The sequence below is a fragment of the Nerophis lumbriciformis genome, linkage group LG04 (assembly GCF_033978685.3).
Source record: "Nerophis lumbriciformis linkage group LG04, RoL_Nlum_v2.1, whole genome shotgun sequence".
Taxonomy (NCBI): Eukaryota; Metazoa; Chordata; class Actinopteri; order Syngnathiformes; family Syngnathidae; genus Nerophis; species Nerophis lumbriciformis.
In genome coordinates this window covers 691556-714193 of record NC_084551.2, presented here as the reverse complement: position 1 = coordinate 714193, position 22638 = coordinate 691556, and the positions used below count along the sequence as shown (strand labels likewise).

Here is a 22638-nt window from a genome sequence, read left to right as displayed (position 1 = left end):
CACACTTATTATTACACCATGTACCAAATAAAATTGATTCGAGGTCGGTAAGCACAACCAGAATTTTTACGTACATTAAGCACACTGTCGACCTTTGAGAAAATGATGAAAAGGATTTTAAGTGCGCCTTATAGTCTGAAAAATACGGTAATTCAGACGGAAGAAAGGTGGAAACGTTGGCCACACCTTTTTCTGTTGTTTTTAATTCCAAATCAAATGCATTCCTCTCATGTGGAAGGCTCATAGGGTAAAAGCAAATCTGAAGGATAAGAAGGCCTAATACCATAAAACCATTTATAAACCATAAGAAGAACCTTAAAATTGATCCTGAAACACACGGGGAGCCAATGCAGAGATTTTAAAACTGGTGTAATGTGAGCCCGCCTTCTGGTCTTCGTCAGGACACGTGCCGCTGAATTTTGGAGTAATTGCAAAGGTGTAAAACTTTTTTAGGAAGACCAGAAAGCAGGTTCTAGTCAGGGTTTTTTTTCACACAAAAGGCATAAGGGTCATATTATGATTTTTTTTTTTTCTAAATTTAAAACACTTCCTTGTGGTCTACATAACATGTAATGGTGGTTCTTAGGTCAAAATGTTGCATAGATTATGTTTTACAGATCATCTTCAAGTCGCTTTTTGACAGTCATGGCTTACCAAAGTCGTACTAAAACATTTTGACGGATTTTTGAGCGCCTTGTGTAATGTTCTTTATTTTCAATGGAACATTTAAATTGTTGGTGTTGTTTACTGGCGTCATATTGCAGTCTACACATATCTCTTATGTGTGACTGCCATCTACTGGTCACACTTATTATTACACCATGCATCAAATAAAATAGCTTCGAGGTCGGTAAGCACAGCCAGAATTATTCCGTACATTAAGCACACTGGGTTGTAGGGCGAACTGTCGACTTTTGAGAAAATGATGAAAAGGATTTTAAGTGCGCCTTATAGTCCGAAAAATACGGTCATTCCGACGGAAGAAAGGTGGAAAAGTTGGCCACATTTTTTTCTGTTGTTTTTAATTCCAAACCAAATGCATTCATGTGGAAGGCTCATAGGGTAAAAGCAAATCTGAAAGATCCATCCATCCATCCATTTTCTACCGCTTATTCCCTTCGGGGTCGCGGGGGGCGCTGGAGCCTATCTCAGCTACAATCGGGCGGAAGGCGGGGTACACCCTGGACAAGTCGCCACCTCATCGCAGGGCCAAAAATCTGAAAGATAAGAAGGCCTAATACTATAAAACCATTTATAAACCATAAGAAGAACCTTAAAATTGATCCTGAAACACACACGGGGAGCCAATGCAGAGATTTTAAATCTGGTGTAATATGAGCCCGTCTTCTGGTCTTCGTCAGGACATGTGCCGCTGAATTTTGGAGTGATTGCAAAGGTGTAATAATCTTTTTAGGAAGAGCAGAAAGCAGGGCGTTACAATAATCTATACTGCCATGTGACTGCCATCTAATGGTCACACTTATTATTATACCATGTACCAAATAAAATTGCTTCGAGGTCGGTAAGCACAACCAGAATGTTTACGTACATTAAGCACACTGTCGACCTTTGAGAAAATGATGAAAAGGATTTTAAGTGCGCCTTATAGTCTGAAAAATACGGTAATTCAGACGGAAGAAAGGTGGAAAAGTTGGCCACACCTTTTTCTGTTGTTTTTAATTCCAAATCAAATGCATTACTCTCATGTGGAAGGCTCATAGGGTAAAAGCAAATCTGAAGGATAAGAAGGCCTAATACCATAAAAACATTTATAAACCATAAGAAGAACCTTAAAATTGATCCTGAAACACACACGGGGAGCCAATGCAGAGATTTTAAAACTGGTGTAATGTGAGCCCGCCTTCTGGTCTTCGTCAGGACACGTGCCGCTGAATTTTGGAGTGATTGCAAAGGTGTAATAACCTTTTTAGGAAGAGCAGAAAGCAGGGCGTTACAATAATCTATACCACTTGGAATAAAAGCATGCATTAGCGTCTCCATGTTGCCCTGAGAGAGAATTTGGCGAACTTTGGCTATATTCTTGTGGTGATGAAAACCTATTTTTGGTCTATTTTTTATACGTGGTATCAAACTAAGGTCAGAGTCGAAACCGACGCCCAGATTTGTCACTAGTAGTGATGGAGTTAAAGACAATGATTGTAGTTTTGATATGTGTTTCTCTAACACTGTTTTTCAACCACTGTGAGATACAGTCTGGTGTGCCGTGGAAGATTATCTAATTTCACCTATTTGGGTTAAAAATACTTTTTGCAAACCAGTAATTATAGTCTGCAAATGATGTGTTGTTAGTGTCGGTGCTGTCTAGAGCTCGGCAGAGTAACCGTGTAATACTCTTCCATATCAGTAGGTGGCAGCAGGTAGCTAATTGCTTTGTATATGTCGAAAACAGCGGGAGGCAGGGTGCAGGTAAAACGGTGTCTAATGCTTAAACCAAAAATAAACAAAAGATGAGTGCCCCTAAGAAAAGCCATCGAAGCTTAGGGAAGGCTATGCAGAATGAAACTAAAACTGAAATGGCTACAAAGTAAACAAAAACAGAATGCTGGACGACAGCAAAGACTTACTGTACATCCGTACATGACATGACAATCAACAATGTCTCCACAAAGAAGGATAAAAACAACTGAACTATTCTTGATTGCTAAAACAAAGTAGATGCGGGAAATATCGCTCAAAGGAAGACATAAAACTGCTACAGTAAAATACCAAAAAAAGAGAAAAAGCCACCAAAATAGGAGCGCAAGACAAGAAGTAAAACACTACACACAGGAAAACAGCAAAAAACTCAAAATAAGTCACGGCATGATGTGACAGGTCGTGACAGTACACCTACTTTGAGACAAGAGCTATAGTGATGCATGCTTGGTTATGCTTTAAAGTCATATCCAACAATTGCGACAACGACTTTTTACTGTCAACTGAGTTTCGTTTTTTTAATGATTTCTGCTGGTGGTGTGCATCCGCATTTTTTCAACGCAAAAATGTGCCTCGGCTCAAAAAACAGTTGGGCCAAAATAAAATAAACAGGAGTGATACCTCGCACATCTAATACACAATCTTTGTGCCTCACCAACAACTCAGCCAAAACAAGAAGTGGAACGAAAAATAAGGCAAAGCAACTTTATTTGTATAGCACTTTTCATACACAAGGCAGACTCAAAGTGCTTCACAGACAACAAAGTGAAATGAAAGAAAATAAAAGCAAAATTAAAATGCAGACAATAAAAATAAAAACATTGCGGACGTTAAAAGTTAAAAGATTTAGCTGAAATCGAAGGTGAACATAAAAGTTTTCAGTCTAGCATTTTTTTTCAACGCAAAAATGTGCCTCAGCTCAAAAAACAGTTGGGCCAAAATAAAATAAACAGGAGTGATACCTCGCACATCTAATACACAATCTTTGTGCCTCACCAACAACTCAGCCAAAACAAGAAGTGGAACGAAAAATAAGGCAAAGCAACTTTATTTGTATAGCACTTTTCATACACAAGGCAGACTCAAAGTGCTTCACAGACAACAAAGTGAAATGAAAGAAAATAAAAGCAAAATTAAAATGCAGACAATAAAAATAAAAACAGTGCGGACGTTAAAAGTTAAAAGATTAAAAGATTTAGCTGAAATCGAAGGTGAACATAAAAGTTTTCAGTCTAGCATTTTTTTTCAACGCAAAAATGTGCCTGGGCTCCAAAAAGGTTGCAACACACTGCTCTAACACAATACTAACAGTGACACTTGTGAACGTGTCCAGAATAAACTCTAACAAAAAAATAGGAAAAAAATAAAGAGATGACATTTGGAACCTTTGACTAGGAAACGTCAATATTCCTCAATTGCGGCTTATCGGCGGACTTCTTAATGGAACGTTCCGTGAGGAGCTACTCACAACAAAGACGTTCAATAGGGATTTTAAAATGTGTAAAGTTGCTGGAACTTTGTCAAACTTGTTATGTTTTCCACACACATCATCAAGTGTTATCTGGAATGGCGCCTGGGCCCCGCCTTCTCCTTTCTTGTGGCCTCTCCTTAATGGGGGTTGTCGTCAGACTCTAATTGTTATGAATTGGCTGGGGCCACAATTAGCCTTCTTAATTAGCCTCATTTAATTGCTCAATTAAGGGCCGCAGCACAAAGCAAAACACACAGAGGCGTGTAAGCGCGGGTACGTACGTGATCAGTGGGTGTGTGGGTGCATAATCACTGCTGCGCTCTAAAGGAACAAAGGGGAATACAAAACTATGTGGCTTCTAGTTTCACTTGGTGGGTTCCTTCACACCTGAGCGCCGTAGCCTGAGCCAGGTGGCGTGCAGACGTACACCTCAGTGGGTGACACAGGAAGCTGACATGGCCACAGGGAGACACCTGGAGTTGTTACCATGGAGACACCTGTACCCCCCCGCTGTTCTTATGTTCTTTTGACTGACACTCTCAATACCACACAATGTTTGTTATCCTTTATAAGACCAAAGATTTTGTCAAACTATCACTATCAAAAAATAAATAAATTGCGAGAAATATAGGCTTTTTTTTTTCTTTGAACACCATTGTTAAAATATACCAGTTGCAGATAGGGATGTCCGATAATGGCTTTTTGCCGATATCCGATATTCCGATATTGTCCAACTCTTTAATTACCGATACTGATATCAACCGATACCGATATCAACCGAAATAAAAACAGTCGTGGAATTAACACATTATTATGCCTAATTTGGACAACCAGGTATGGTGAAGATAAGGTACTTTAAAAAAATAAAAAATAAAATAAAATAAGATAAATAAATTAAAAACATTTTCTTGAATAAAAAAGTAAAACAATATTAAAACAGTTACGTAGAAACTAGTAATTAATGAAAATGAGTAAAATGAAGTGTTAAAGGTTAGTACTATTAGTGGACCAATCATGTGTGCTTACGGACTGTATCCCTTGCAGACTGTATTGATATATATTGATATATAATGTAGGAACCACAATATTAATAACAGAAAGAAACAACCCTTTTGTGTGAATGAGTGTGAATGGGAGAGGGAGGTTTTTTGGGTTGGTGCACTAATTAAGTGTATCTTGTGTTTTTTATGTTGATTAAATAAATATTTTCAAAAAAAAACGATACCGATAATTTCCGATATTACATTTTAACGCATGTATCGAGATCTCTAGTTGCAGATTCACATACAATTAAATGTGATATATTTCGATACCTTTGTTGCACGTGACGTCACGTCGGGTTGCAAAATCAGGCACTATATATATATATATATATATATATATATATATACACACAATATATATAAATATATATATATGTATATATATATATATATATATATATATATATATATATATATATATATATATATATATATATATATATACACACACACAATATATATAAATATATATATATATATATATATATATATATATATATATATATATATATATATATATATATGTATATTGTGTATATATATGTATATATGTATGTATCAGTGACGTGCGGTGAGGTTGATGGCTGGTGAGGCACTGACTTCATCACAGTCAGATTTACAAACATATGAACCCTAAAGAGTATCTTATTCACCATTTGATTGGCAGCAGTTAACGGGTTATGTTTAAAAGCTCATACCAGCATTCTTCCCTGCTTGGCACTCAGCATCAAGGCTTGGAATTGGGGGTTAAATCACCAACAATTATTGCCGGGCGCGGCGCCGCTGCTGCCCACTGCTCCCCTCACATCCCAGGGGGTGAGCAAGAGGATGGGTCAAATGCAGAGGAAAAATTTCACCACACCTAGTGTGTGTGTGACAATCATTGGTACTTTAACTTAACTTTAACTTTACACATACAAACTGTAGCACACAAAAAAGCACATTTAATAAAAAAAACGTTATTATGGTCTTACCTTTACTTACAAGTGCGGGAACAGTGGTGTTCGTGTTGGAGGAGTTGTGAATGAATGAAATATGAAATCCGTGCTGCAGTCTGCAGGTGTACCTAATGTTGTGTCCCTGCAGTCGTTCACGGCTCCTCCGGCGCGAGCAATGTTGTTTTTGCACTTTTTGGCTTCTTGTTAAGTGACTTTTTTTGGGTGGATTTGGTCTTGCACATGGAGGGTTTGGGTGTGGGCTTTGGTTGGTGTGGCGCTCCCGTCGGGGGGTGCAGTCTGCGGCGGAGGTGCCTTAACCGGCACCAGGAGGCGGGGTTACGGGAGCCTCAGCCAGTGCGTCTTCGCAGCAGTTTTATGATCGCTCAGCACAAGAAATACGTTACACACATACAGTTGTTGACAAAATACACTGTACATTATATACCTCAGCTAACTAAACTATGGAAATGTATAATATAATTCATATAGCAATACGGTCTCACTGCACAGCAGGCCAGCAGTTAGCCGAGTCCGCAATCCATGTTGAGGCACTGAGTGACGTGCCTCAACTGGCTGCTGATCACCGCACCGTCTCTTCTCAGTATTTGAACGGCAAATGTGAAAATTCTGCGATTTTGAATAAAAATAATCTAAAACTGGTGAAGTTAAATGGAAAATAACTTTATAGTATAATCACTGGATACATATAACTTTTTACATTTTTTTTCTTTCCATGATGGCAGGTGAGGCCCCGCCTCTACTGACCGCACATCACTGGTATATATATATATTGTGTGTGTATATATATATATATATATATACATCCTGAAAATATGCAAACAAAAGTGTGTTTAGATAATTGATACTTCAAACTTGCATAAATAAATATTAAGGAATATAACATAACTTGGCTTCTGAGAGCTTCAAAATGTAATGAATAAAATGCTAAAATTGTTGATAAACAAGCAATTATTTTAATAAGTAAATATGGTCATTTTAAATGAATTATTATGATCATTTAAAATTAAAAAATATTTTTAACCCAAATAGGTGAAATTAGATAATCTCCCACGGCACACCAGACTGTATCTCACGGCACACTAGTGTGCCACGGCACAGTGGTTGAAAAACACTGATTTAGAGGGCTTATATAGTGGGAGCATATCAGTGATGTACTTTGGCCCTAGACCAGGGGTCGGCAACCCAAAATGTTGAAAGAGCCATATTGGACCAAAAATACAAAAAAAAAAAATCTTTCTGGAGCCGCAAAAAATTAAAAGCCATATAAATTGAATTAAGAGGACTTAAAGGAAACTAAATGAGCTCAAATATAGCTACAAATGAGGCATTATGATGCAATATGTACATATAGCTAGCCTAAATAGCATGTTAGCATCGATTAGCTTGCAGTCATGCAGTGACCAAATATGTCTGATTAGCACTCCACACAAGTCAATAACATCAACAAAACTCACCTTTCATGCACAACCTTAAAAGTTTGGTGGACAAAATGAGACAGAAAAAGAAGTGGCATAAAACACGTCCTCGAAAGTCGGAGAAGGTTATACATGTAAACAAACTACGGTGAGTTCAAGGACCGCCCAAATTAGTGGGACAAAACGGCGCTTGCCAAATACTCGAATCATTGAAGCATGTTTAATATAAACAGTAACAATTAGGGAGGTTTGTGTCATGTTTGTCCTCCTACAGAAACCATATTAAAATAAAAAATAGATTTTTTTTCCCCCTCATCTTTTTCCATTTTTCATACATTTCTGAAAAAGCTCCAGAGCCACTAGGGCGGCGCTAGAGCCGCTGGTTGCCGACCCCTGCCCTAGACCATGTAGTGATTTATATGTGAGCAGGAGGATTTTGAAATCAATTCTCTGATGTACAGGGAGACAATGTAAGGATTTAAGATTTGGTGTAATGTGCTCACATTTTTTAGTCTTTGTTAGAACTCTAGCAGCAGCGTTCTGAACAAGCTGTAGCTACCGGACAGTTTTTTTTTTTGGGAAGACCTGCAAGGAGACCATTACAATAGTCTATAGCCTACTGGTAATAAAGGCATGTACAAGTTTTTCTAAGTCTTGAGCTGACTTGTTACATTTTTGAGGTGATAGTAGGCCGATTTTGTTACTGATTTGATGTGACTGTCGAAATGTAGATCAGAATCTAAACTAACCCCAATATTTCTGGCTTTATCTGAGGTTTTCAGGGACAGTGATTGAAGGTGAGCACTGGACAGGAAATAATACAAAACTCAAGAAACTAATAACGACTGTCATGTGAGATCATGACACGCCGGCTCCAGTTCTGAAGTCTGGTACGACTTTAAGGATATGTTTGTTCAAATGTGTTCAGGTTCAGAGTGAAATATTCTTCACTGAAACTTGCTAGCAGCTGAATGAAACTTTTCCACTAAATAGGCCTGATATTGTATTGAATGAAGGCTTTCAGACATGAAATGGATGAGAGGGAGGAGGAGATGTATTCAAAAGAGTGGGAAATCAGCTCAGCCTGCAGCACTCAACTTGTTGACTTATTCATTTTTGGTAAATCTCTAACCTTGACACAAGCGTTATGTTAAGCCTTTCCTCTATCCTTTATCCCTCATTCGATTTCCTCCCCTCTGCGTTGCAGGTATTACTACAACAAGCGTATTTTGCACAAGACCAAAGGGAAGCGCTTCACCTACAAGTTTAACTTCAGCAAGGTGGTGCTGGTCAACTACCCCATCCTGGACATGGCCAACTCGCCCTTCTTCCTGGCCCAGAACCACTTCAACGGGGGCTCCACGGCACCGGACTGCAGCCCAGAGGTAAACACCCGCTCACTTTTACACGTCGTGCCCAAACAAATGTGACACATGCCATGAAACTGTTGTTTACATGCAAATTACGATTAGCGGGTCTAGTCAGGTTTTTGTTTTTTTTTTCATACAAAAGGCACACCGGATTATAGGGTCATATTATGATTTTTTTTTTCTAAATTTAAAACACTTCTTCATAGCTTATGTGGAGCTTATGTGGAGAATGCATATATGTTTATTATTTATTATTATTTCTTTATTCATAGTCATGTTTAAATCAGCTAGTGTTTTTCCATTTGTACTCTTTCTATTTTTCAATCTTATGTCCGCAAGTAAACTGTGTGTTTTACCTTGAAGGCTTGGAATGTAGGAGTTGGAGTACTCCCTTTATATCTTATCTGTATTAGAACAATGAGGCTGTATTCCTTTCTGGAGAGGGTGGGGGCTGTTTGCGTATTCAAGAAGTTGTCTCATCCTGTTTGAATGTTAGACCATCCCAAGATGACTGTATTGAAGTGGGCTGGTCTCCTAAAGCTTTAGTAAAACTCGATAATATTCCTATTCTGTCTTGATGGTCCTTCTTACTCTGCATATATGTCATATGAAAGAATTTGGGATTGACCAGTGACTTTAATTCCCTGGGAGGAAAGGGTGGTCAGACGCAACAATCACCAAAGTCGTACTAAAACATTTTGACGGATTTTTGAGCGCCGTGTGTAATGTTCTTTATTTTCAATGGAACATTTTAAAGTTTTGGTGTTGTTTACTGGCATCATATTGCAGTCTACACGTATATCTTATATATGACTGCCATCTACTGGTCACACTTATTATTACACCATGTACCAAATAAAATAGCTTCGAGGTCAGTAAGCACAACCAGAATTATTCCGTACATTAAGCACACTGGGTTATAGGGCGAACTGTCGACTTTAGAGAAAGTGAAAGGATTTTAAGTGTGCCTTATTAGTCCGAAAAATACGGTAATTCAGATGGAAGAAAGGGGGAAAAGTTGGCCACGTTTTTTTCTATTGTTTTTAATTCCAAACCAAATGCATTCCTCTCATGTGGAAATAGGGTAAAAGCAAATCTGAAAGATAAGAAGGTCTAATACCATAAAAACATTTATAAACCATAAGAAGAACCTTAAAATTGATCCTGTAACACACAGGGAGCCAATGCAGAGATTTTAAAACTGGTGTAATGTGAGCCCGCCTTCTGGTCTTCGTCAGGACATGTGCCGCTGAATTTTGGAGTGATTGCAAAGGTGTAATATGCTTTTTAGGAAGACCAGAAAGCAGGGCGCTACAATACTCTATACCACTTGGAATAAAAGTGCGCATTAGCATCAGTGAAAGGATTTTAAGTGCGCCTTATAGTCCGAAAAATACGGTAATTCAGACGGAAGAAAGGTGGAAAAGTTGGCCACATTTTTTTTCTGTTGTTTTTAAAACATTTTCTTTAAAAAAAAAAAACAGATTTAATTCCAAACCAAATGCATTCCTCTCATGTGGTTGTGCCATTCCAGTTAGCCGCTACCTGCTGGGTCTTTCCTGTTTACAAAAACATCCGCTTTAAAAAAAAAAAAAAAACTAATTAATTCACTGTATTTCAAAATGTGTTTTAATATTGAGAATCATAAATTAAAACCTTGCAAATTGACGCAAATCATCACGGTCGCTTCATTCGTCTTGGACTTCATTAAAAAATAAGATATTGTTCATGTTGTTATGTGAATCATTATTGATTTACCTGTATGAAGAGAACTGTTGTACTTAGAATTGATTGATGTAAATTATGTTTCAAAATGAGAGCAGGAAGTGACCATACAGTATGTGTTAGTAATCGCTATGAATTGGAAAAGGTGTAGGATTGAATAAGCTCTGCTTCTTCCTACTCCTTTTCAGACATGTCGTAAAGAGAAATTAGAATATATACATGCTCGAATTATAAACAAACCAGACAACCAACCATTCGGGATAGATGAGGTATCATTTTTGTCAGTTCAAACTCATAACGGATCTGAAATTGTGGACTTTTTGTGGAAAACTCAAAAGACATTTGCGGTAATTAAAGAGTTGGACAATATCGGAACATCGGATATCGGCAAAAAGCCATTATCGGACATCCCTAATATATCATACCTGCCAACTACTCCGGTTTTCCCGTAATTAGTACGGTTTTCATCAACCTATTCCGGGTTACGGTTGCAGTGATAAAAAATACGGTTTTTCATTAATTAAAAAAAAAAAATGTTTTTAAGTTTTATTCACGAAATCGCGCAACAACAATGATAATCGACACTGCTTCCCGTAACTTCCTATCGAGCCATTCCGAATGCCACGCGCGAGGCTATTTATAGCACCGCTGCCAAGCACGAGGCACCAGTTGCCATTGTTTCCAAACGAGCGAACGATCATGGAATCAGCCGGAGAAAAATCGCAAACGAGTCTTAAACCGAAAAGAAAACTGCAGTCATTCCGTGAAGAATATTCAAAAGCCTATCCGGGAATAATTATCCCTTCCAAAAAGGGTGAAAACTACGCGAATTGCACCTTGTGCAGACAAGATTTTTCGATCGGACACGGAGGAATTAGCGATGTAAAAGACCACGTTGGGACAAAAAAACACAAGTCTAATGCCGTTGCTAGCGATACAAGTGGAAAACTTTGGATTTTAGCCACAAAAAGGTAATGACACCAATGTTATCTATTGGAATTGTTTAGTACTGTTATACTGTTAAAAGTGTTTATACTATTTATGCTTTCAAGTCCAAGTTGAAGAAATCTTGTTAAATGTTGACAGCATAACTACCAAAATACAGAAGTATGTCCTTAATATTTTTGCAGTGCTATTTCTGTTGAAAAGTTAAAATGATTACATTAAAGATGTGATGTGCCACTTTTCAAGTGTCTGATGGCTTCAATTAATTTTCATGAATTTTTCATATTTTGAATTCTTTTGAAAGGCTTACAAAAAAACTACATTTGAATTGTAATTCCATGCTATTGACAGGACTATTAATTTTAATGAAGTTAGCTTACCATGTTTACAGTATGATAATTGTGATAGAAATGTGAATTTTAGGCACAGAATATTTTTTACAATTGAACAAGGCAGTAGATTATACAAGCTTGGACAGAAAGTTAATAATTACACCAATTTTTTTTTTAATGGAATTGTTTAGTACTGTTTTACCATTTGTTTACTGTAAAAAGTGTTTATACTTTCAATTAACAAATTGAAGTCTTGTGAAAGGTTGACAGGATAACTGGCATTAACTGTCAAAATAATTTCAAACGATTGAAGTTAGCTTACAGAATAAACATGTCAATCAACCCATATGATTTTTGCTGTAATATTTTTGTTTTGAAAAGTCACTGTGACTGATAGAAAAGTGATGGTTTTAGCAACATTTTAACCTGTCTGAATGCAATCAATCATTTTGCGTCGGGGGGCGAAGCCTGAACCCCCCACCAGGACTTTGTCCTGGACCTACCGGGTCCAGGACCTACGCGGCCCCTGGACCCTGGCTACTAGGTTTTTCTGATTTCAAAAGTTGGCAGGTATGATATATATATATATATATATATATATATATATATATATATATATATATATATATATATATATATAATAGGATATATATATATATATATATATATATATATATATATATATATATATATATATATATATATATATATATATATATATATATATATATATCATACCTGCCAACTTTTGAAATCAGAAAAACCTAGTAGCCAGGGTCCAGGGGCCGCGTAGGTCCTGGACCCGGTAGGTCCAGGACAAAGTCCTGGTGGGGGGTATATATTGCGCTCTACTACGGTATCGAGCACTATTTTTTGGATAACCTTATTAAGACATATATATATATATATATATATATATATATATATATATATATATATATATATATATATATATATATATATATGTATGTATGTATGTATGTATGTATATATATATATATATATATATGTGTGTATGTATATATATATATATATATATATATATATATATATATATATATATATATATATATATATAAGAAACACTTAAATTTCAGTGAATTCTAGCTATAAATATACTCCTCCCCCCTTAACCCCGCCCACCCCCAATCTCCCGAATTTGGAGGTCTCAAGGTTGGCAAGTATGCCAATTCAGTAGTGTACACAATTTTGGAAAAAAGAGCTAAAAGGTGCTGTCCACGCATGTGGCCACTAAGCGTTTTAAAAGGAAGTCTGAAGGAAGGCAAGATTGTTTTATAAATATCTTACAATTTTTGGCACTTATGCAGCAGGTAAGAAAAGTTGCTTCTGCATAACAGGGCCCCTTGAAGTCATTGATTAGTATTTTTTTATGCACCGCTTGCGTCCATTCCGTCCGACTCGTCAATGTTGAAAAATGTCCGCGTTGAAGAGGCTGCTACGATAGGTTGTGATGTGCTCCAGACCTCACATCGTTTGTTTCATTGGCATTTCACTCCAGCGACAGCCTTCACGCGGCGTTCCCTCGGGGGGGCGGGGGGGTGGGTCGACGGAACAAAACTCCACATGCTTCTAAAGTAGCCGCGTGACTGATGATGTCCAAGTTAAAAGTACAGTAGCAGCGTGTCATCCATCACTTGTCTTGAGGTCGCGAGGAGAGGAGGCTTTAACTCGTCCTTAAAGCCTCCTCCCCGTAAGACCACGTTATCCCCCCCCAAACCCCCCTCCTGTCTCGCTCCCCTGGTCTTTGGCGGCGTATCCATGTGTCATCGATCGGAGGGGAAAAAATGAAAGCGGGGTCGCGTCAGATCAGATCAATGGACGGGTCGTTAATGCGGTTTGTTAAGCAAACGTGGATCTGGCAGCTCGGGGAGTACAGTCTTTCAAAGTTGGGGTGACACTGCTATTGATCCACACACTACAAAAAAAAAAATCCCCCCCTTCGTCCCTTCTTATACCCCAGATTCATCTGTTCCATTTGTTTCACCTCGTCTCCTTCTCCCTGGTGACTTCGTCTTCTTTTTTTTGTGTGTGTGTGTGTGTCCTACATCCTCACTGACTGTCACCCCCTCAGATCTCACTCCCGTCTCCCGCCATCTTTCCCGCTTCCCTCCTCATTTATCCTTTGTAGCCTCAAATGTGTCCTCCCCATTCCCATGACAGCCTCTTTGTGCCCCGTCCTTGCCTTCGCTGTGTCCCCCCCGCTTGCATCACGCCGCGCAGGACATGGAACTCCAATAAAACAACCAAGCAATTGTCTTGTTTTTTAACAAGTATCTCCGCCAGAACTGGAATGTCCTTTGGAGGCCACGCCTCCCCCATATCATACAGCAGATCTCGGAAAAATACGGCCCGCGGGCAACATGCGGCCTGTTAAGATTTTAAATTCGTTCTACATAATTTTTTTAGACCTTTCACCTCCGACGACTTGGTGTCCACATATGTGGACATCACATTTTTGGTTGTGTAGACCACGATACAACATCATTACCTGCTAGACCCCAGTTTCCACTTACAAGGACATTATACCGCCAATTAGTGGCGGAGGAAGTCTATACCACATCACTTACATCATATCCAAAAGTTCAGATGGCAACTTTCAACTTTTTTCAGTTTTTATACTGATTGGCTTCCAAAGAGCCTAAATAGCTAAGATAAATTTAAAATGCATGCCATGCAACAGTGGTCCCCAACCACCGGGCCGTGGCCCGGTACCAGTCCGTGGATCGATTGGCACAAGAAATTTAAAAAAAATAATAATAATAATTAAATTTTTTATTTTTTATTATTTATTATATCAACATAAAAAACACAAGATACACTTACAATTAGTGCACCAACCCAAAAAACCTCCCTCCCCCATTTACACTCATTCCATACTTGCCAAACTTGAGACCTCCGATTTTTGGAGGTGGGAGAGGGGCGTGGTTGGGGGCGTGGCTAAGAGGGGAGGAGTGTATTTACAGCTAGAATTCACCAAGTCAAGTATTTCATATATATATATATATATATATATATATATATATATATATATGTATATATATATATATATATATATATATATATATATATATATATATATATGTATGTATGTGTGGGGAAAAAATCACAAGACTACTTCATCTCTACAGGCCTGTTTCATGAGGGGTTCCCTCAATCATCAGGAGATTTATAAATATAAATCAAATATATAAATCTCCTGATGATTGAGGGAACCCCTCATGAAACAGGCCTGTAGAGATGAAGTAGTCTTGTGATTTTTTTCCCACACATACATATATATATATATATATATATATATATATATATATATATATATATATATATATATATATATATATATATATATATATATATATATATATATATATATATATATATAAGAAATACTTGACTTTCAGTGAATTCTAGCTATAAATATATATTTATTTTATTGTATATATATATAAAATAAATACTTGAATTTCAGTGTTCATTTATTTACACATATACTTGTTGAGTTAAGGGTTGAGTTGTCCATCCTTGTTCTATTCTCTGTCACTATTTTTCTAACCATGCTGAACACCCTCTCTGATGATGCATTGCTGTGTGGCACGCACAAAAGTGCTTTTCATCAAATGCACCAGATGGCAGTATTGTCCTGTTTAAGAGTGTCACAACATTGCTGTTTACGGCAGACCAAAACGTGACTGCTGTTGTTGTGTGTTGTTGCCGCGCTGGGAGGACGTTAATGAAACTGCCTAACAATAAACCCACATAAGGAACGAAGAACTCGCTCTCGATCATTCTACAGTTATAACGTCATTGGGCAGGCACACCGTTTATATTGTGGGAAATTCAGGCGGACTAAGGTCCGCATGGACCTGAGTCCGCCTGAATTTCGAGAGATTTTCGGGAGATAATTTGTCCCAGGAGGTTTTCGGGAGAGGCGCTGAATTTCGGGAGTCTCCCGGAAAATCCGGGAGGGTTGGCAAGTATGACTCATTCACACAAAAGGGTTGTTTCTTTCTGTTATTAATATTGTGGTTCCTACATTATATATCAATATAGATCAATACAGTCTGCAAGGGATACAGTCTGTAAGCACACATGATTATATTTCTTTATGACAAAAAAAAATTTAAAAAATAAAAAATACCATACCCCCCTGGTCCGTGGGACAAATTTTCAAGCGTTGACCGGTCCACATCTACAAAAAGGTTGAGGACCACTGCCATACAAGACTCCGGGTCTTGGGAGTTTAACATCAAAACTGTCGCCGCCATTATGATGTGCAGTGCTGTTTTTGATGTTGATTTTATTTTGTATTTTTTTATTAAGGATCCCCATTAGCTGGTTGCCACAACAACCCACTAGTCTTCCTGGGGTCCACAAACTCAATACAATAACAAGTAAAAGCATATAATTATAACTACATGTGGAGGGGGGCGTGGCCTGCTGCGAAGCGGGGTGTGCCAGGACCGGCCTCGAAGTCAGCGACAAATGCGTAGGTGGCCCATGCGCGCTCTTTCAGTTAATTAGTGCGCGAGGAATATACAGTATGTGTATGTACATATATATATATATATATATATATATATATATATATATATATATATATATATATATATATATATATATATATATATATATATATATATATATATTAGGGATGTCCAATAATGGCTTTTTGTCGATATTCCGATATATATATATATATATATATATATATATATATATATATATATATATATATATATATATATTAGGGATGTCCAATAATGGCTTTTTGTCGATATTCCGATATTGTCCAACTCTTTAATTACCGATACCGATATCAAACGATACCAATATCAACCGATATATGCAGTCGTGGAATTAACACATTATTATGCCTAATTTGGACAACCAGGTATGGTGAAGATAAGGTACTTAAAAAAATAATAATAATAAAATAAAATAACCTAAATAAATTAAAACCATTTTCTTGAATAAAAAAGAAAGTAAAACAATATAGAAACAGTTACATAGAAATTAGTAATGAATGAAAATGAGTAAAATGAAGTGTTAAAGGTTAGTACTATGAGTGGACCAGCAGCACGCACAATCATGTGTGCTTACGGACTGTATCCCTTGCAGACTGTATTGATATATATTGATATATAATGTAGGAACCTACCAGAATATTAATAACAGAAAGAAACAACCCTTTTGTGTGAATGAGTGTAAATGAGGGAGGGAGGTTTTTTAGGTTGGTGCCCTAATTAAGTGTATCTTGTGTTTTTTATGTTGATTTAATAAAAAAATTAAAAATAAATACAAATTAAAAAAACGATACCGATAATAAAAAAACGATACCGATAATTTCCGATATTACATTTTAACGCATTTATCGGCCGATAAATGACATCTCTAATATATATATATATATATATATATATGTGTGTGTGTGTGTGTATACAGCCGCCCCTCCCCCCTTCCCTTTTGTATTTCACTGTTTGTTTCATTTTTGTTGCGTTTCGCTTGATTGTAAAATGCCGATAAATGCGTTAAAATGTAATATCAGAAATTATCGGTATCGTCTTTTTTATTATCGGTATCGGGTTTTTTTGTTTTTGTTTTTAATTAAATCAACATAAAAAACACAAGATACACTTACAATTAGTGCACCAACCCAAAAAACCTCCCTCCCCCATTTACACTCATTCACACAAAAGTGTTGTTTCTTTCTGTTATTAATATTGTGGTTCCTACATTATATATCAATATATATCAATACAGTCTGCAAGGGATACAGTCCGTAAGCACACATGATTGTGCGTGCTGCTGCTCCACTAATAGTACTAACCTTTAACACTTCATTTTACTCATTTTCATTAATTACTAGTTTCTACATAACTGTTTTTATATTGTTTTACTTTCTTTTTTATTCAAGAAAATGTTTTTAATTTATTCATATTATTTTATTTTATTAATTTTTTTTAAAAGTACCTTATCTTCACCATACCTGGTTGTCCAAATTAGGCATAATAATGTGTTAATTCCACGACTGTATATATCGGTTGATATCGGTATCGGTAATTAAAGAGTTGGACAATATCGGAATATCGGCAAAAAGCCATTATCGGACATCCCTAGTAAATATCGTAAATCCCAAATTCTTTATTTTCATGTACATTCTGGGTGTCTCATTCAGTGGAAAATGTAAAATTCCATTCCGTTTTGTTTGTTTTTTTACGTTTTTAGCGTTCAATCAGACATTATTGTGAGGTTTTGTATTAGTGCTCCTAAAAATAAATATACCTGCCCCCACACTGCAAAAAGTCAGTGTTCAAAAACAAGAAAGAAAGAAAAAAAAATTAGGGGTATTTTACTTGAACGAAGCAAAATGATCTGCCAATAGAACAAGAAAATGTGGCTTGTCAAGACTTTCCAAAACAAGTAAAATTAACTAACCTCGATGAACCCAAAAATACCTTAAAATAAGTATATCCTCACTAATAACAACTGTACTACTATAAGAGTACGTATTTTCTATTGTTTCATTGAAAATAAAACAGCAAAGTCCATTTGGCTGTCATCTGTTTTAATTATGAGACACAATTGTGTCAAAGTCATGATTTTTTTTTTCATGCTTAAAATAGGAAATGATAACTTTAAAAAAGTAGTTTTATACTTGTGAGTGTTGATGACACAGCTTTGCAACAGTTGATATTCTAGTTTCAAGCATGTTTTACTCAATATAGGTCATCAAATCTCAGCAACAAGCTGTAATATCTTACTGAGATCATTTAGGACCAAAACACTTAAAACAAGTAAAACACTCTAACATAAAATCTGCTTAGTGAGAAGAATTATCTTATCAGACAGAAAATAAGCAAATATCACCCTTATTTGAGATATTTCATCTTACTTAAATTTCAGTTTTTGCAGTGCAGACACATTTTTTTCTCTAAATTTAGCCCCCGAGTCAAAATAATTGCCCAGGCCTGGTTTAAGGGGTTACCCGGCTTAGTGTAGACATAGATGGATGGATGGATGGATGGATAGATAGATAGATAGATAGATAGATAGATAGATAGATAGATAGATAGATAGATAGATAGATAGATAGATAGATAGATAGATAGATAGATAGATAGATAGATAGATAGATGGATAGATAGATAGATAGATAGATAGATAGATAGATAGATAGATAGATAGATAGATAGATAGATAGATAGATAGATAGATAGATAGATAGATAGATAGATAGATAGATAGATAGATAGATGGATAGATAGATAGATAGATAGTACTTTATTGATTCCTTCAGGAGAGTTCCCTCAGGAAAATTTAAATTCCAGCAGCAGTGTACAGAATTTTAAAAAGTAAATAAATATTACAATAGAATAAAAATAAAAAGCAACAATGAGAATAAAAATATAACAGTAAAATAAGAATTTAACAAGAGAAACTAGGCAGTAGTGACCATGTTATGAAAAAGTATTGCACTGTTATTGACTTAGGAGCCTGAAATGTGTATCAGAACCAAAATGTTGCACTTTTTTGTGGAAGTAGATAAAAAAGCAAACTTGAAAATGGCATACTTGCCAACCCTCCCGAATTTTCCGGGAGACTCCCGAAATTCAGCGCCTCTCCCGAAAACCTCCCGGGACAAATATTCTCACGAAAATGTCCCGATTTTCAGCCGGGGCTGGAGGCCACGCCCCCTCCAGCTCCATGCGGACCTGAGTGAGGACAGCCTTTTTTCACAACGGGAGGACAACAGGGTGACAAGAACTAAATCATCCAGACTAGAGATAAATTGTATTATTATGTTTATCTTATCTAAAAATAAATATATTTATTAATTTAAAAAAAAAACTAAAGACATTTTTACTATATTTTGCTAAAAACATCAAAATTAATTGTATTTGTATTTGTATTTTTTCGTGACTCCTTATTACATCCAGCCATAGAATTATACATTAAAATAAACATATTTGAAATAATTAATTTCATTTTAAATGATCATAATAATTCATTTAAAATGACCATATTTAATTATTAAAATAATTGCTTGTTTATCAACAACTTTAGCATTTTATTCATTACATTTTGAAGCTCTCAGAAGCCAAGTTATGTTATATTCCTTAAGATTTATTTATGCAAGTTTGAAGTATCAATTATCTAAACACAGTTTTGTTTGCATATTTTCAGGATATATACATATGTATGTATATATATATTAGGGCTGCAGCTAACGATTATTTTTCTATCGATTAATCTATAGATTATTTTTCGATTAATCGGTTAATCTATAGATTATTTTTTCGATTAATCTATAGATTATTTTTCCTTTTACCGATTTTTTTTTTTTATTTAAAATGAAGAGGAAAAAATAAATGTAGGCCAGTTTTTTCAAAAGGCATGGCTTTTATTTACAAAAAAAAAAGTATGGCCACTAGTCAGTCAACATTGACAACAACATGACAAAATATTCTGTAACAATGTAAACATTTAAAACTTTTAACATTTAACAAAATTAAAAGTAGCTTATTTGCTTTTTAATGTGCAAATATAAAAGTAAACATCCAGTGCAAATCTTAATATTCTGGAATAGTATAAGCATTTCAAAAGTAAAAGTATTGCTTATTTTGCTTTAAAATGTGCAAAAATAAAGATAAACATCCAATACAAAAAAGTGCAAAACGGAAATATTCTGTAACAAGTGTAAACATTTCAACAAAAGTAAAAGTATTGCTTATTTGCTAAAATGTGCAAAAATAAAGCTAAACATCCAATACAAAAAAGTGTACAGTGTAAACATTTCAACAAAAGTAAAAGTATTGCTTATTTTGCTTAATAACACAACAATGATAGTATGATTAAAGTGAAAGTTAATTGTTGGTTTGTACATAGTATATGTAACTGTTAATGTTGTAAAAGGTATTTGCACAACTAATTAACGTTAGCGTTTGTGACACGTCTTGTGCCGTGGGGTTCTTTCAGGACCGACAGACTGAACGCCAGACGGCTTTGCCAGGTTTACAATCTTTTAATTTTACACAAAGTCTTTTCTCTTCCAACTGCGCGGATCGCGCACCTGGGCACGATTGCGGCGTCGCTCCCGGCGCGCCCCGCCTCGCCGCTCGCTCGCCGCCGCCGCCTCTCCACAGCGTTAAAGAGGAGCGCGTCTTTGTAAACACTGAACAGGCACGCCAAACGCGCCTCTCAGAGCGAAACGGTGCTTTAGTTTATGAATTTACAACGCAGATGCAAATGACACATCCATGTTTTTGTGTAATAATGACAACGTATACGCACGCGGACGATTGACTTGTTGATGGTGATGGCAAGAACGCTGTCGGGGGTTTTCTTTTCAAATGTTCGTTCATAGCCGTTGTGCTGCTATGATAGGCCATTTCCGCTCGACACAGTGTGCATACAACAACATTATTAGGCCGTTTATTGAAATACTCCCACACTTTTGACGACTTTTGGTGTGCTTTTTTCCCCTCGCTCGCATCGTCTGCTTTGCGCTCCGCCATGACAGTAAAGTAGTGTGACGTAAATATGCGACGCGCCGACGCACAAAAACGGCGTCGACGTATTTACGTAACCGATGACGTCGACTACGTCGACGCGTCGTTTCAGCCTTAATATATATATATGAAATACTTGACTTGGTGAATTCTAGTTATCAATATACTCCTCCCCTCTTAACCACGCCCCCAACCACGCCCTGCCCCACCCCCGACCACGCCCCCACCCCCCACCTCCCGAAATCGGAGGTCTCAAGGTTGGCAAGTATGGAAAATGGTGTAACTCTTCTCGTCCTAAAAGGGATGACAGTTAGTCAAAAAAATAAATAAATAAATAAACTGTCACCGCTTGCATCAGCACGCTTGCCAGCCTTTTTTTTTTTTTTTTTTTTTGTACGGATGCTGAGTTTTGTGCACATTTTCATGGCATTCCTCCGTCTTTCAGGCCATCCAGTCCCTGTTCCCTCGCTTGCCCGACTCCGGCAGAGCTTCCTCCCTGTTTGATCGGGGGACGACAGCGCCGGCGCCCGAAGGAGACAAGCTCAGACTGGACACGTTCCCTTTCCTCGGCTCAGGTGAGCAGGCTACAGAAAAGTGAGGGGAGGGGGTGGGGGGGTCATGTGAGGTCGGTACTGGTTGACACGCGCCAAAGAAGGTGAGGAAACAAGCAGGAGGATTGAGTAAGTGGGCGGGCGTGAGTATTTATTGTTAAAGGAAATATGAGACGTGGCTGTCCTGTTTGCCGCCTGCAGCGTTCATCGTGTGAATTAGACATTACGGTCCGAAACAAGGAAGGTGAGGTCACTCCGGCGTCTCGCCTTCTGCTCGGCGTCCGTGAGCCAAAATGCGTAAGCCAGAATTGTCTCCTCCAGGCTAGACTACTGCAGCTCACTTCTTGTCGGGATCCCCTAGCAAGAACATCCAGAAGCGGCAGTACTTGCAGAATAGTGCTGCTAGGATCCTGATGAGAGTGCGGAAATGCGACCACATCACACCACTTCTCAAATCCCTCCACCGGCTTCCTTTTCCACTCAGGATTGAATACAAAGTCTCCCGACTAACCCACCAGTGCCTCAAAGAACTGCTCACCACCCAAATCCTCCACACGACACCTCCGCTCCGGACAGGCTAACCTCCTCCAACCTCCGAGGACAAAGCTACGAACAATGCTCCGCCGCTCCCAGTCTGTGGAACTCTCTCCCTGACCACCTGAGGGCACCACAGACTGTGAATGCTTTTAAAAAAGGCTTAAAAACCATTCTTTTTAAAAAAGCCTTTTTTTAGATTTATGCGTGCTAGATAATAATAATAATACATTTTATTTGTAAAAAGCACTTTATATTAAGTAAACGATCTCAACGTGCTACAGTGTATTAAAAAAATAAAGAAATAAAAAGATAATAAAGAACTAATAA

The 22638-nt window shown here is 37.1% G+C and overlaps 1 protein-coding gene across 1 annotated transcript in view; it reads left to right on the top strand.

Moving 5' to 3' along the window:
* The window catches only part of erfl1 (Ets2 repressor factor like 1), a 36067-nt gene that overhangs the window by 5627 nt on the left and 7802 nt on the right, over positions 1 to 22638 (top strand). Inside the window, exons 3-4 of the mRNA XM_061944442.1 lie at positions 8532 to 8709; positions 21669 to 21798. Coding sequence (XP_061800426.1) covers positions 8532 to 8709; positions 21669 to 21798 — 308 coding nt within the window. The remainder of the gene's footprint in view (positions 1 to 8531; positions 8710 to 21668; positions 21799 to 22638) is intronic.